Consider the following 15,358-nt stretch of genomic DNA (forward strand, 5'->3'; position numbering starts at 1 on the left):
CCTGGTATTCCACAGAGAACTTGGGTTCAGAAGGAGAACAGGAACAGAGACTTTTGTTATTTACAATACAAATTCCCCTACTCCATACAGTAGGGTGTGGTGCTGTCTTGGCTCCTTGAGCTCCCACTCTCCCCACCCTAGAGAAGAAACCTCATAGGTACTTGGTAATTTTGAATGTTGAGAACCAGAGTCTCTTGTCATCAATTTCCTTTTCCCTGGTTTTATTTCTACTTAGCAAACCTTTGGATACCAAGCCCAAGTCTTGGTTACACCCCATATTTCCTTCAGAGGAAACTGTACTAGTAATTGAAAACAGAAATGGTTATTTTATTCTAATTCATGGGATGCAGGTAAGATTTCTCTTTGTGCTCCACCTTGGTTGTGTCTTTTCTAATCCTGGGAAAATATCTGGATACAATTCTCTGTTTTAGTCCTTTGGTCTTTCCTTCTGGTCATTATGCAAAACCATGGTCTTTCATCAAAATTAGATTGTCTGACAATATCCTTTGAGCCTTAATAATTCCATTCCTTGGAATTTATTCTTTTTTAAAAAAGATTTTGTGTATTTATTTGTCAGAGAGAGAGAGAGAGGGCACAAGCAAGGGGAGCTGCAGGCAGAGGGAGAAGCAGGCTCCCCACTGAGTAAGGAGCCCAATGCGGGACTTGATCCCAGGACCCTGGGATCATGACCTGAGCCGAAGGCAGTCAGTCACTTAACTGACTGAGCCACCTAGGCGTCCCAACTGAGAATTTAATCCTATAAGTGATCTCAGAGTAGAAAGATATGTGCACAAAAATAATGCTACGTAAGTTAAAATAATGATAAAACTGGAAATAGCCTAAATGTCTAGTAACAGGAAAATGGTTAAAGAAATAAATGATGAAAAAGCTACTCAAAATACTCTGCTGCTTTAAAATTATAATTATGAAGATTGTGTAGCAATATGGAAAATGCTAGCAATATAATGTTAAGCAAAGAAAACACAATACTGTATTATATTTAGGCTGTGACTGTAGCTATGTCAAAATGATGTATGCATCTGGATGAGAACTAGAAAAAAACTTTTAAGTGAAGATAATATTTGTTGAGATACCAAGATTATGGGTAAAATTTCTTTATTTCAATTTCTGCTAAAGTTGTTATAACTTTGGCAATTCAAAAGAACTGGAAACAAGATGGTCTGGCTGCTGCCCCTTCTGGAAATGGAAAGAATCACAGTGAGATGTGAGCATCCCATACCCAGCTGTACCCCAAACTGCAGGATTGCATAGACTTCTCTCTCAAGGGCAAAAGCCATGCATGGCACTCCTTCTAACACTCTCTAGAACTGTCTACTGCATGCATTCAAACCCTGGGGTTGGCTGACATAGATGGCCTCACCCACATCCTTCATGGGTATTATTATTACATGCCTTTGAGAATCCCAGTAACAGTATCAACTTCAGAGTTTTTCCTCACCTGGGATTTCTCCCGTTTTCAAGGTGTTTTAAGTTGAAGGGAACTGGCTCTGCAACTTTCTAGCTGTAGGATTTGGGTCAAGTTACTTAACCTTGCTAAGTGTCAATTTCCTCATATGTAAAATGGATATAGTAATAATGCCTACTCCATGTAGTACTGTAGGATGTAAATTAAAAAAAAAAAACAGGAGAAGTAATATTTACTATAGTAGTTTAATAGAAAGCACTCAACAAAGGGAAGCTATTGGTAGTGTTTTTATTGCAAAGGCCCCCATTGTTCTAAATGTCAAAGAAATAAGTTTAAATATAAAATGAACAAAAGAATGAAATGCTGCCTTTCACTCTCAAGAGAAACTTGCGTTTAATGGAAAATTTTGCAATCTCATTTGATTGTATCTTTGGGTCTTGTTATATAGTTCTTTCTCTTCCACTGGCTAATCATTATCCTCTGGATTTGAGTCTTGTCAAATGTTCTTGCTGCATGAAAGTACTGTCTGCACTATGGTGTTTAAAACATGTTAGGGAGTTTAACTAAGCGTCCAACCAGATAGCATGGTTGAGCATAGTAACTCTGACATTTAAAGAAATGCATAATTTCAGGCCAGGTAGAAGGCTAAAAGAAAGAGACACTGCTGGTGATGCCGCAGATGACTAACCAGCTGAGGGAGATGAGAAGTCTGGGAAGCCAAGAGCCACAGCCAAGGACGAGAGAGGAATCTGGTTTGAAAAGAGAGTGTTAAGACATCAAAAGCCTGGAAAGAAAAGTCCAGGGTAATTTGTGGCCTGTTGAGTACCAGGAAAAAAGATGTGGCAAAAGAAGGCACAGATGTTGTGAAGAATGCAAGGAATTTATGACGATTCATAGTCTGACTGCGGGAAATGCCTGCCAAGGGCAGATCTCAGTGGACCCTGGGAGCACTGGTTCAGTGAGAAGATATGTAAAGACTAGGACTTCACAAGTGACCTTTACCAGAGTATCATCTTGAACCAGAAGCAAAGGAAGAGGAGGAAGAAGAGGAGAACAAGAAGTTGTTTGAGAAGAAAAATAAATGTTAGCAAGTCTTTAGAAGTAATTAAAATGTTTCTAGACCAACAGCCCCCTTTTTCCTATCATTCTTTTATTTAAGAAGTCATCATCAATGACTTGAACTCACAGTTCAAGTGATTGAACTGTGAAATGAGGTTGTATGCAGCTCTCTCCACATTCTCTTATCAGAACCCATACTACTCGGTCAAAAAGCTTTACTTCTCTCCTCTCATCCCAAGTATATAGAAGTTGCTACAAGACCTGCAGGATCATTTCTTCTCATCAACCTGAAGGTTTCTATATGTAGTTTTTATATAAATATGCATCTAATTGACATAGTGAAGATTATGGAGACCATACCCATCAAGAGGTCAATGGATTTGATATTCTCCTTTCTCACCAGTGTGAGAGGCTTGGTGTGGGGTTACAGGGAAGAAGATATTTTCTGGAAAGCTGGGAAGAGAAAATGGAGGCTGCCCTGCTAAAAGACTATGCATCAGAAGAGATCTGTTAGCCCTCACTTGGGCCCTCACTTCATGCTGGAGTTAAGACAGAGCTAATTTGCCTAAGTATTAGCATAAGCAGTGCCACCATGCAACCTTCCCAAACCCAGATCTGAGCCAAAGAGAGTAGATAGAAGGCAAGTGTTAAGGGAAATAAAATGTCCCACAGGCAGTATCCTGCCCCAATATGACACATTAGTCCTCAGGTTGCTTGTTCCTAATGAGGCTAATTAATTCCCCAACCATGGATAGGTTTTGTGATAAACTGAAAAACAACTTCTGGGGCAACCGTCTCTAGTTCACAGAAAGTAAATTCATGGAAGTGAGCGACTGGCTAGGAGGCCAAGAGGCCACTGCTTCAGAGTGGGATCCCAGAGCGGAGCAATGTAGTCATTCATAGCATGTTTGACTATGTGAGAAAAAATTAAAAGAAAGGAGCTGGTTTCTCTTTTGTGATTTCCCAATATCACAAGATGAAAGTATTTTTCTTTGCTAAATTTAGTAAAATAAATAAGTGAATCAGAGATTTTTCTTAACTGAGAGTATTTGCTAAATAGCATTCATAAGTTTTGAAGAGGTAGGCATGCTATCAGTCTTAGATGAAATAAAATTAAGAACAGTATTATCATGGAGACAAGCCACAACTTAACCACACCTCTCCCTATCCTTATTCATAATTTACTTCTTCAATTCAGAAAAATAATATTTGGGGGAAGGAGATTGGGATGAGTGGGTGGTTAAAAGCTAACAGGCTTAGTGATTGCCAGATGACTAAGAAATTTCTTTAGTTGACCTTAAGTTTGCTATCATGTCCAAAGATGTATGAAATTCTAAAATATAATAATTTGAGGAAAGAACTTCAAGTCTCTTCATCATGTTTAAGCAATCAAATATTAAGAGAAAAGGGAGAAAAATTATAGCAGCTTGCTTGAGGACTCCTTGTACAACGATTTTAAAATTTTAATAACCTTAACATTATTTTACCAAAAAAAGGGGTGATGTTTGAAAAACCATGTTTATAATGGTCATCTTCTAATTTTGTTCTCTGGGCAGATGTTGGGTACCAATAGCAGAGATGATGACCTGTCTGGAAGCCCATTCACTTTATCAGAGATGAGATAGCATATGGTGGTAGCTGGAATTTTCCAGGGAAACTATGCATATGTCCCCCTGGAAGGAACTGAATATCTCACAGAGGATTCATATACCATTCACAGACACCAAGGAAACTAGTGAAATAAAAAGTTGGCCACTCTGAGTGCTACGAAGTTTAGCATTCTGGCCAATATTAGCAACCCTCCCAGGGCTTGTCGCTTATTCATTTTTTGAAGGTGCAGCTTTGTAAAGAGTAATGGTAAAAGACTGTGCCCATGATTTCACACTAATTTTCATTTCCAAGTGCCCACACAAGTGAAAGCCCATCCCTCACTTATTCCTCAAAGCCTTCAGGACTCTGATTTCCAGAATGTAGTTTGATTCTCTCTACTATTTCAACAGCTCCGAAAAATGACTTTTCTTACCCTCTTTCTAATTCACACCTGTATCCTCCTTGAACTGGTTTCTTCAATCCCCATAGATGGTCTTGCCCCCTCCTCTTATTCAAACCTGCCTCCATATTGGACATTCCTTATTTTCTTCCATCAAATCCAACGCTGATCTCTGCTTTCCTTAAATTCAGCCTATAAATCTTGTTTTCATCTAACATTAAACCTGACAAAGAAGAAACTCCTGGTTCTCTCATCAAACTTCTCTTCACTATATATTAACCTATTATTAGGGAGAAGTGCTGATATGCCATATGTACATTATTGATTAAAAAGTGGGTAGCATAACCATCCAGATAATCCTTAGGGTCATAGTGTTAGAAAGAGTGCTTGATTTTATCCAGTACTTAGGCTATCAACATGAGAAAACTGCATCTCAGAGAGTTTGGGTGACTTGTAAGTTTGCACAAAGGATCTGGGGCTAAAATCCAATGTTGTTTTCAATATACCACATTGCCTTCTTTTTATTCCCTCTATGCATATGGCACTCTTGTAGGTGCTATTAGAAACACTTCCCAGAACCTTTCAATTCAGGAACAGCACTGTTGACACACCGGCATGAAAGGGACATCACAAGCAACCCAACTGGCACTAAAGTGCACACCATGTGGTTATTTATATCATGTAACACCCTAGCCACCTTCTCCCTCCTTCCTCTTCCTTCTCTCCCTGTGTTCAATCTGTCGCTGACTCTGGCTGTTCCTTCTCCGCGGTAATGCCAAGGGCTGTCTCTGCTGCTGTGGAGGCTGCCTTCCAACATCTCACTCCCTGATGCAGGCCCAGTGCCTCTCCTTATGGGGCCTCCACCTCCCCAACACTCTCCCTTCAGACATGCCAGACTGCCCTGGCAGCTGTCACCCCTTCACCTGCCATCCTGACCATGTCACACCCACCCCTGGGAAAATCTCCAGATGTACCCTGAGCAAAACACATAGGCCTGCGTGAGGAGACTGACAGGGAACAGGGCCCCTGAGAACGCAGAGCAGGTGCCAAGTTGTAAAGAAAAGAGAAATGATAGACTTTAGAGTGAAACTAAAAATAAAGAGAATGTGTTTTAATACCCTTTTGGCTGATTCATCTTTCTGTGGCACCAGAGAGAGGGGTGTTACCCTCTATTCACCAGTGTGCCTTATGTTTTGCCTACAAGGCCTCTCTTACCACATTTGAAAGAGTAAACGAACAATAACAATGCAAGTATAGGAGATAATGTTGGTAGCATGGCTACAATCTCCAGGTTGGAGCCAGACTCATCTTACAATTTCCGTCATAGTCTTTCTCAAAAAAATGAGATAAGTAAAGTCCATATACGTAATTCTTCAACATCCCTTCGTATTCTTTCTCCTGTTGTCTGTTTTCATCTCATTCAGGCATGGGTCCAAGATGGAGTAGTGACTAAGGGGGCCTGGTGACACTGTATACTTGGTGACTGCTTATTCCCAAAGTGAGGTTGGCAGGAGAGGGAGCCCTAGTTTTCAGTCATTCCAGGGAGGGAACTAAACTCTAATTCCTAGCCTACTATGAGGTCTGCATAGCATCAACTTTTGTCCTAAAAATTCATCAGTGAGTAAAAACATCAGTGGCTGTCAATAGCAGGAGAGGAGAAGATATAGAGGAAGAAGAGAAAAGAAAGAGCTGAGGCATGCAGTGAAGAGAGAGGAGAAAAATACATATGCTGGTTGAAAGTGATTGGGAAACCATATGATAATTGACTTTCTCTGCTTGACTTATTTCACTTAGCATAATCTCCTCCAGTCCCATCCATATTATATTGATGTAAAAATTGGGTAAATAAAGGGGGGGGGAATCGGAGGAGAGATGAACCATGAGAGACTATGGACTCTGAGAAACAAATTGAGGGTTTTAGAGGGAAGAGGGGTGAGTGGATGGGTTTGCCCGGCGATGGGTATTAAGGAGGGCATGTACTGCATGGAGCACTGGGTGTTATACGAAAACAATGAATCGTGGATCACTACATCAAAAATTAATGATGTATTATATAGTGACTAACATAACTTAATAAAATAAAATTTAAAAAAAAGAAAAGAAAGTGATTGGGAAACCACTTCTGACCATCTATTTTGCCCACACCCATCTCATGCCTTGCAACACTGTTTTGAAATAAGTGGATGGATGGGGATGGTAACACTGAATTGGGGAGAAATCAAAAGTAACAAGAGGTCAAGATAAGCCCATATGACTTTGCCTTGTTTGACTTGATAGGAGCAACCATTTTCAGAGTGTCTATTCTAGATTTAAACTATTTAGAACAATCTATACAACATATAGTTTGGGTATCCTTTCAAAGGAACAGTTATTCATTTATTTTAATGGCAAACAGTCCTCCTTTATCTAGAAAGGATCTTTTTCAACCAAACATTGGAAAGGATACATTTTTAAGAGTAAGGGAAGAAGATGATACCTGCCCAGCTAGCTATGTTATCCAACTCAACTCCATAGTAATACTACTTAAAATAGCTAACATTTATTTAGACTTTATTGCATACCAGACATTGTGCAAAATACTTTACATACATTATCACTTAATCTTCCCATCAATCCTGGGAAGTACTCTTTTACATATGTCCATTTTATATAACCTCTGTGTCCTAGAATATTTGGTGCCTTGCCCAAGGTGAACAGTGAATAAGTGGCAGGATCCAGACCTGTCTGACTCCAAAACCTGTGCTTTCAGCCATTCTACATATTGCCTCCTTCATTGGTATGACTGATGTCACAGGCAGATCATACTCAAATCCTGTAATATGATCTAAAGAACTGAAACTAAACAACTAGAAAATGGTAGCTAACTTATATAGCAGGCCCAACTGAAGTCGTTCAAACATAAAAATGACCTCTTGGCATTTGATTATCTTTTACCTTAGACGTTGATAAACCAAACCATTCCCTTAGGACAACATTTCTGTCCAGCAAAGCATTTCTCTTGCCAAAGTATAATTTTGTTGGCTACATCTATCTCCTCCAAGCCCTGGAATCAGACCTAAGCTAGTAAATTGTGCTGTCCTGGCAAGACGTTTGTCCTCCAGGGCATTGTATCAGGCTAAAGTAATACATCATGTTGCTTCCCACTCTGTTGGCCCATTTCTCCAGAGTCCTAAAACGGTAATGTTTCTGCTCTGAATCGCCAGTTTTCTTGTCCCTAGGCCTTGTGCTTTAGCTTCCTGGTCTTAGAGATAGAGGCGGACTAAATTGCACTATTTTTACACCTGCCCTTGAGTTGAGGCTTCCAAAAGAAAGGAGAGTTTAAGGAAAGGGGAAGCCCCATAGATCTCTGCTTCATTCCTTTCAGACCCACAGATACACAAACATTGACTTGATTGGGTAACAAGAAGATTTTGGTCTTTGGGGGTTGTGGGGATTTAGTAGCTGAGAAAGAGTTGCTGAGTGGTGGGGGTGGGGGTGGGTCAATAGGGCCAAGATTCCTAGAAAAGATAACCTTGTCCAACTGAGAAGTAGTAGGACCAGCAAACACCAGCAGTTAAAAATTAACATAGGCCAAAATGAAATCAATGCCTAAATGTGATAGGTTTTCCAGAAAAGTTTGTGACATGTAGTTCATAGAAAAGTGGACATTTTCTCAGTGTTCACTTTTACAGATGTCAAAGGTCAATCCTACTTGGAAAGATCCTTCTGCAGAAAAGCACAAATGTATAGGGTCCGCCAGCAACACATAAGGCAGGCAATAAGTATACATTTTAGGAAAACTTCTTCAAAAACAATCCTAATTTCAAAGTGTTTGACAGTAGCCTTGATACTGAATGTAAGTCACTTGACTCCCTGATACATGTGTAAGTGTGTGTATGTATGTTATTCTAAGTGCATAATGATGTGCCTAGTTTACAGAAGTGAAAGCCTCTTTCTATATCTTTACTAAGCATATGACAACATATATCTCAATAATTGTTTTCATTCAAGTGTGATTTCCATAGAATTTTTTAAAGGTAAAATATTGACTCATCAAAAGGATTTAAGCTAAATGAAAATCCTATGAATTCAGAAAATATCAACCATCAATGTATCACATTTTGTGTTTGGATAAATAGTCTTATCGCAATTTTCCTTATGTTAGGAATTCACTAGAGGAGCCTAGTTTTCCATATAAAGCCATAAAATGTGTAGGAAGGATTGAGAAGTGATTCTCACTTTTCCACCAATGAAGATAGCAATTAAAATGTTAAAATAGAGACAACTTCACGATTACTCATATTTTACCAAACTTTCCTAGAGTATACCATGCAAAATTATGTCAACTGAATGATTTTTTTATTAAACAAGGTGGCCCATGGGGAAACGTTGCCCTAAGGAATTAATCATTCTGAGTTACTCTAAATTGTCAACATGTCAGGAGGTTTTGGATAAATAGTTGGTGGAAGAAACCTAATTTCCTGGCTTCTGTGGATTCTTACTGTAGTAGTTAATTTTGAGATCAATTCTCAGTTAATCAAAGTTAAATGGAAGTAGTTTCTTACTACTTAATAACCTCATTTGTGTTTTCCATCAAACACATAATTGTGAATTTTTTTAGAAATAGCCAACTTGAATCGTCTTACTTCTTTTTTTCTGCCTTCAAAATATGATTGGCTTTAGAACCTACTCCTGTTAGCAATTTCTAGAGAATAGTTTTATTCCTCAGAACCCAAAGAGTAGCAAGTTGTGTCTTCAGAACTGGATATTTCCCTGTTTGCAAAATGTTTGCATTTTTCATTGTTTAAATACTGATTCTTCAAATCAATGTCTCTTCTTTCCATTGATAGGGTTAAAATAATTAAAGCAAAGCTTTCTCAATAAGAGGAGAATTTTCAAAGGGAATGAAAATTGAGTACAACATCCCAACTGCATTCCGAGAAGCCTGTAAGGAACACAAGCATACATAGCACCAGCAGAGGTAGTACCATTTCTACCAGTAATGAATAACTGGAGCTCTTTGTTCTGGAAGTGGTGACCCCAGTTTAATCTCAGCATTACACCTTCTCCTTCAGAGATGGAGGGAAGCAAGTTGCTTGCATCCATGACAAAATGTGAGACTCAGCTAATTGGTGTGGTTTTGATGATGCCACAATTCTGCCCAAAACCCTTGTAACTAGCAAGTTTGCCCTGAAGATTATTGAATTACTCCACTGACCATGCATTATTTAAAGGGAAGTGCTATTATTATAGAAGCCAGCTGCTTAACCATTGGAATTCTGTCTGTTGTCCAACTTTCAAGATACAGCAGTGCACTGTGACTGTGCATTATGTCTACTCCTAGTGGAGTCAAAGCCTAGGTTAACTGGTGGCCAACTTGTCTGCTAAGCAATATTTGGTGTGCAAGCTTTAGAGCAAAACCGCCAACAAAATAAATAATAAATAAATAAATATATATATATATATATAAATTTTCAATGTCAAGACTCTATCAGCAAGACAAATTCTGTGAAATTTTATACATGCCTATCTGTTCATGCTAATGGTTAAGTGAGTATATGGCCACTTCATAACACCAGTACCACAGAACTCTGGGACTGTACCTACTTGTAGAAAGGACTATCCTTTTTCTATTCTATTTCTTTTGTGGTAGTCTCAAGTGAGGAAAAATATTTTAAGCCTCTTGGGGAACTCAAGTAATAAATAGAAAAAAAATATTTTCACTTTCTAAGTTAAAAAATATTTGAACCTATTTCTTGAAGACAATGTAAGTAGCTTCCAACCATACTGAATATTTGGCCTAGAAGGGTTTTCTCCTCCATTTCCTTACTTGTTACAGAATCTCTGAAATAGACAGGACCATGGCAGTCATACACTGTGTACAATACAGGAATATGCTTCTAAGATCTCTGGCAGGTGTTCATACAGCCTCTACTTAACTGTTTCTAGCAATGGGAAGTTCATTATCTTTAAAGGAAGTTTGTCCCATTTTTAACACTTTTGAGTACAAATTGTTAGTTTTTTCTTATATTAAGGCAATATTTGTTTCCCATTCACCTACCAATTCTGACACTGCCCACTGGAGCAGAATTACATAGTTCCTAATGAGGAATTTATAAAGGCAAGGATAGAACCATTCATTCCATCTCATTTAAAAATTAATCATAATGACAACAGCTACAATTTACAGTCATTAAAAATCCCCATTTTTCTCAAAATTGATACTGGAGCAAATGATTTTACGGCCTTTCTAGTAAACTATATTGTTTCAGACTTGTAGTTTTAGCCCATAGCAACAAATGTCTTTATTTTAGTTCTAGAAAAAAAAAGTAACATGACTGTACTGTTGGTAGGAATGCAAGCTGGTGCAGCCACTATGGAAAACAGTATGGAGGTTCCTCAAAAAATTAAAAATAGATCATATAATCCAGCAATTCCATTTCTGGGTATTTATCTGAAGGAAATGAAACACTAATTTGAAAAGATATGTGTACCTCTATGTTCATTGCAACATTATTTATAATAGCCAAGATACGGAAGCAACCTAAGTGTCCATCAATAGATGAATGAACAAAAAAGATGTGGTATATAGTATATACAATGGAATATTACTCAACCATAAAAAAAAACAATGAAATTTTGCCATTTGCAGCAACATGGATGGACCTAGAGGTATCATACTAAGTGAAATAAGTCAGATGTATAAAGACAGATGCCGGGCACCTGGTGGCTCAGATGGTTAAGCGTCTGCCTTCGGCTCAGGTCATGATCCCAGGGTCCTGGGATCGAGTCCCACATCGGGCTCCCTGCTCCTTGGGAGCCTGCTTCTCCCTCTGTCTCTCTCTCTCTCTCTCTCTCTCTGTCTCTCATGAATAAATAAACAAAATCTTTAAAAAAAAAAAAAGACAGATACCATATGACTTAGCTTATATGTGGAATCCAAAAAACAACACAAAGGAACAAACAAAACAAAACAGAAACAGATTCATAGATATAAAAAACAATCTGGTGGTTGCCAGAGGGAAAGGGGTGGGGAATGGGCAAAATAAGGGAAGGGGATTAAAAGGTATAAACTTCCAGTTATAAAACAAACGAAAAACAAGGATGCAATGTGCAACACAGGGACTAGTTAATAACATTGTAACAACTTTGTATGGTGACAGATGGTAGCTAGATTTATCATGGTGATCATTTCATAACGTATCTAAATGTTGAATCACTATGTTGTGCACCTAAAACTAATATAATAGTGTATGTCAACTATACTTCAATTTAAAAAAAAAAAGAAGTAATACGAGGCATTTGAAGATAAAGGACAAAACTTTGACCCTCAACTGTGGCCTCTCAATTAGTAAGAAATGATTTTTTTGGTTACATATCTTGATGTAGAACCAGAAATTGAGCATATAGGACACTTCAAAGGATGAATTAAACTTTAAAAGGCAATAAGTAAAAAATGAAGGTGGGGAAATTGGAGGGGGAGACGAACCACAAGAGACTATGGACTCTGAGAAACAAACTGAGGGTTCTAGAGGGTTCTAGAGGGGGATGGGTTAGCCTGGTGATGGGTATTAAAGAAGGCACGTATTGAATGGAGCACTGGGTGTTATACGCAAACAATGAATCATGGAACACTACATCAAAAACTAATGATGTAATATATGGTGATTAACATAACAAAATTAAAAAAATAAAAATAAAAGATATAGACAAAAGGTAAACTTTTTTATGGGACATTACAGAAAAGCCCTAAATTTCTGTTCCTAAATTCATTGATCTATGGACTGAAAAAACACAGCTATTTTATAGACTGAGCCATGTAAAACTCTGAGCTCATCTAAGAAAGGGGACAAAGCAGATGCCCAGTGTGTGTTATTATTTTTTTGCTGTGCTGATGATTACTTTCCATTTCATAAGAGGAAATAGACCTGTGTTGAGTTTCATGGCTATTGATAGTCGCCAAGAATGGAATATGTGATATATACAGTGTTTTCTGCCTTCCCAAGACTAAGGGTGGTGTCTTCCTACAGAATGAAGATTACATTAGAGATGCATGAAATAGAAATGCTAAAGAGGTCCTGGAATTGCAAACCCTAACCTCTCCATCTTCAACCCATAAGCATGAATTTTGAAATTAGTTTTTTCTGAGTTAGCCAAGTTTGAAGGTTTTTGGAACACCTTTACCACCCCACCTTTAAACATAAAATTATTATTCTATACTATACAACAAAAAAAATCCCAATTATGTCCCATTAAGAAATGTATAGTTTTGACAAAGAGCAACCATTACCTATGGTGAACAACAGGGATACCTCAAAGTAGGCCAAGCCACCTTCTCCTTCCCATCTCAAGAGAAAAACCAGTGTATCAGCTCCTCTTAACTGGCTGACCCCTTCAACCTCTTGAAATAACCACTTAGCAAAAAGTATGTAGAAGTCCTTTGTGGATTACAAAGAACCATGCAAACCCATTTGTGTCCTTCCTCTAATTTATAGTCCCAGGAAAAGATTATAAAAACAAAAAACAAAAAACATTGTTTACATTGCCCGGGGGACTGGCCGAGTCTCAGCTTGCCAGGGCCTGGCTGGCAAGCAGAACCAGAGAGTCTTCAGCTCTAGTAGCAATGGCAAGTGAAAGCACTACTGAGGCTTCAGCTGGGGCCAGCTGCCTGGTCCCTCCCAAACCCCTCAACCATGAGGTTGGGTTTGCCCCTAAGTAAGAAAGCAGAACCCACCCAAAGAGACCACAAATGAACCCTCACTGAGTTACTACCCCCAGCTGCCCTAAGAATGACAATAAACCTGCCTTACAGGGAGGAAGCATCCCTTGGCTCCTGTGCCAAACATCAGGAAAACATTTGGGTTTGTGGAGGATGCCATGAACGGTTGGCCCTTCAAGCAGCAAGGCAGCCAAACTAGTTTGGTAGCAGGCCATTACTATGGATCTGATCTTCCCTAACTAGAGAGTTCGAAATATACATGGGGATTTTGACTTTCAAAATGCCATTCTGAAGAATGGTGCCATTATTACACAAACATAAGACTTTTTATTTAGAATATAACATCGTCTTCTGTGTCGGCAATAAAGATTGAATATATGCCAGATTGATTAGTTGGATTCTTCAGGATCCGTGGTTCATACATTTTCCTCCAGGAAAGCTGGATATCAGTGCAGAAGACCAGGCTCCCCACCTCCCAAAGGAGGTAAGGGAGATGAGAGAAAGCCAAGATTCAGTCCCCCCTGCCTTTGTCTGAGCCAGAGCAGTTTCACTTTTGTCTGCTTTATCTATTGGTATATAGGCAAGATTTGGTTTAACAGAAGTTCTACTTTAACAAAAAGCTTACAAGGAACTCAGGTACATTTTAAGTTCCTGAGTGGCAAGTTCACATAAGCTTGTTTTGTCCTCTCTTTTAATTCTAGAGCCAGGACAAGTGTGTCCAAAAAAAAAAACTAAACGAAAACCTATTTGCCAAGTAACGAGGTCTAATTTGCAAGTATCAGAAGAAATTTGATTCATGATGTGCCATCTGGGCAATTAGAATCACATGAAAGATGGACATTTAGTTCATTCTGTCTCAGTGTAGTAATTCTATAAGAAACAGAATTGATTGTTCTGGTCTCTCCAGGGTGATAGGAGAGGAAGCCCCACCACACTAGTACTGTTATCAATTCTAAACTCCAAGGCTTCTGGATGCACTTAATACTAAAGTTGTTTCTTCACAGACTATATAAGATCCTGGAAAAGGGTACTCAGAGAAAGTAAACCAACATTTATTTAGGATCTGCTCTATATCAGGTGATGTTCTAAGCACGTTTCATACATTATCTCATGTAATCCTCAAAGAATCCTTATAACAAAGATACTATCAAACCTACTTTACAAATGGATAAACTGGGCCCAAGAGGCTTAAATAACTTGTCCATAGTTACACAACAGGTCTCCTGGGCTCTCTGAGGCACTTGAACTCTGCAGGGAATAGATCTGAGTTTAAATCCTGATTCAACCCCTTACTGCATGAATGACTTGAAGCAAGTCATTCCCCACTCCGAGTCTCAGTTTCCACATCAGTAAAATGAGGAGCCCTTTCCAGACTTAAAACCCCTTTGATACTCAACCTGATGTTACAATGGAAGCAGTTAAGCAAAAGAGCAAACACTTGAGCCACCCTGCACATAAAAACTATGCAGATTTGCTAAAAAGATGAAGAAAATTTAAAACATAATCTTCTTTTAATTAATATTCTTAGCAGCCTCCAAACTAAGTGAATATATAAGGAAAGATTAGGTTTGTGCATAGACAAGAATCTTGACTACAGGTTTCTGAGAACTCGAGAATTAACACAAATAAAGTACATGGTGCATTGAGTTAGTGCTAAGGAGTTTGGGGCAGAGTCCAGAGACACACTGGAATCCAGAAGGATCTGTGAGGTCAGGAATTGTTGGGGAAGTTTCAGGAAGAGGTTGAGACATGTAGATTGGCCAGGTGTGGGGAGAGGAGAGGCTTCAGGGGCTGGGTGGAACTGTGAAGATAGCCGATTCCACTCTAAAGCCAGGCCACTCTGTTTGATTTGCACAGACAAGCCCACGGGGTATGGCTCCAGCAGTCGGAGGGCACCTCAGACAGGCATCGTGGATGAGTGCTGCTTCCGGAGCTGTGATTTGAGGAGGCTAGAGATGTACTGTGCACCCCTCAAGCCTGCCAAGTCTGCCCGCTCAGTCCGTGCCCAGCGCCACACCGACATGCCCAAGGCTCAGAAGGTAAGCCCGCTGGTGGGGAGGGATCCACCATCCTCAAGATATTGAGGATAACTGTGGGTAGGCCAAACAAATTATGCCCCACAATCTCCCGGCTTACAGGTCAAAAAAAGCAGCATTCTCACCTCAGATGTCCATCCCTTTGGTCA

At 39.1% G+C, this 15,358-nt stretch overlaps 1 protein-coding gene across 2 annotated transcripts in view; it reads left to right on the plus strand.

Moving 5' to 3' along the window:
• IGF1 (insulin like growth factor 1) overlaps positions 1-15,358 on the plus strand; it is a 74,615-nt gene that overhangs the window by 38,410 nt on the left and 20,847 nt on the right. For both annotated transcript variants that reach the window (XM_034987715.1, XM_034987714.1), the window contains exon 3: positions 15,031-15,212. In XM_034987715.1, coding sequence (XP_034843606.1) covers positions 15,031-15,212 — 182 coding nt within the window. The remainder of the gene's footprint in view (positions 1-15,030; positions 15,213-15,358) is intronic.

This window comes from Mirounga leonina, unplaced genomic scaffold (assembly GCF_011800145.1).
Source record: "Mirounga leonina isolate KUSES-001 unplaced genomic scaffold, KU_Mleo_1.0 Mir_418, whole genome shotgun sequence".
Lineage (NCBI taxonomy): Eukaryota > Metazoa > Chordata > Mammalia > Carnivora > Phocidae > Mirounga > Mirounga leonina.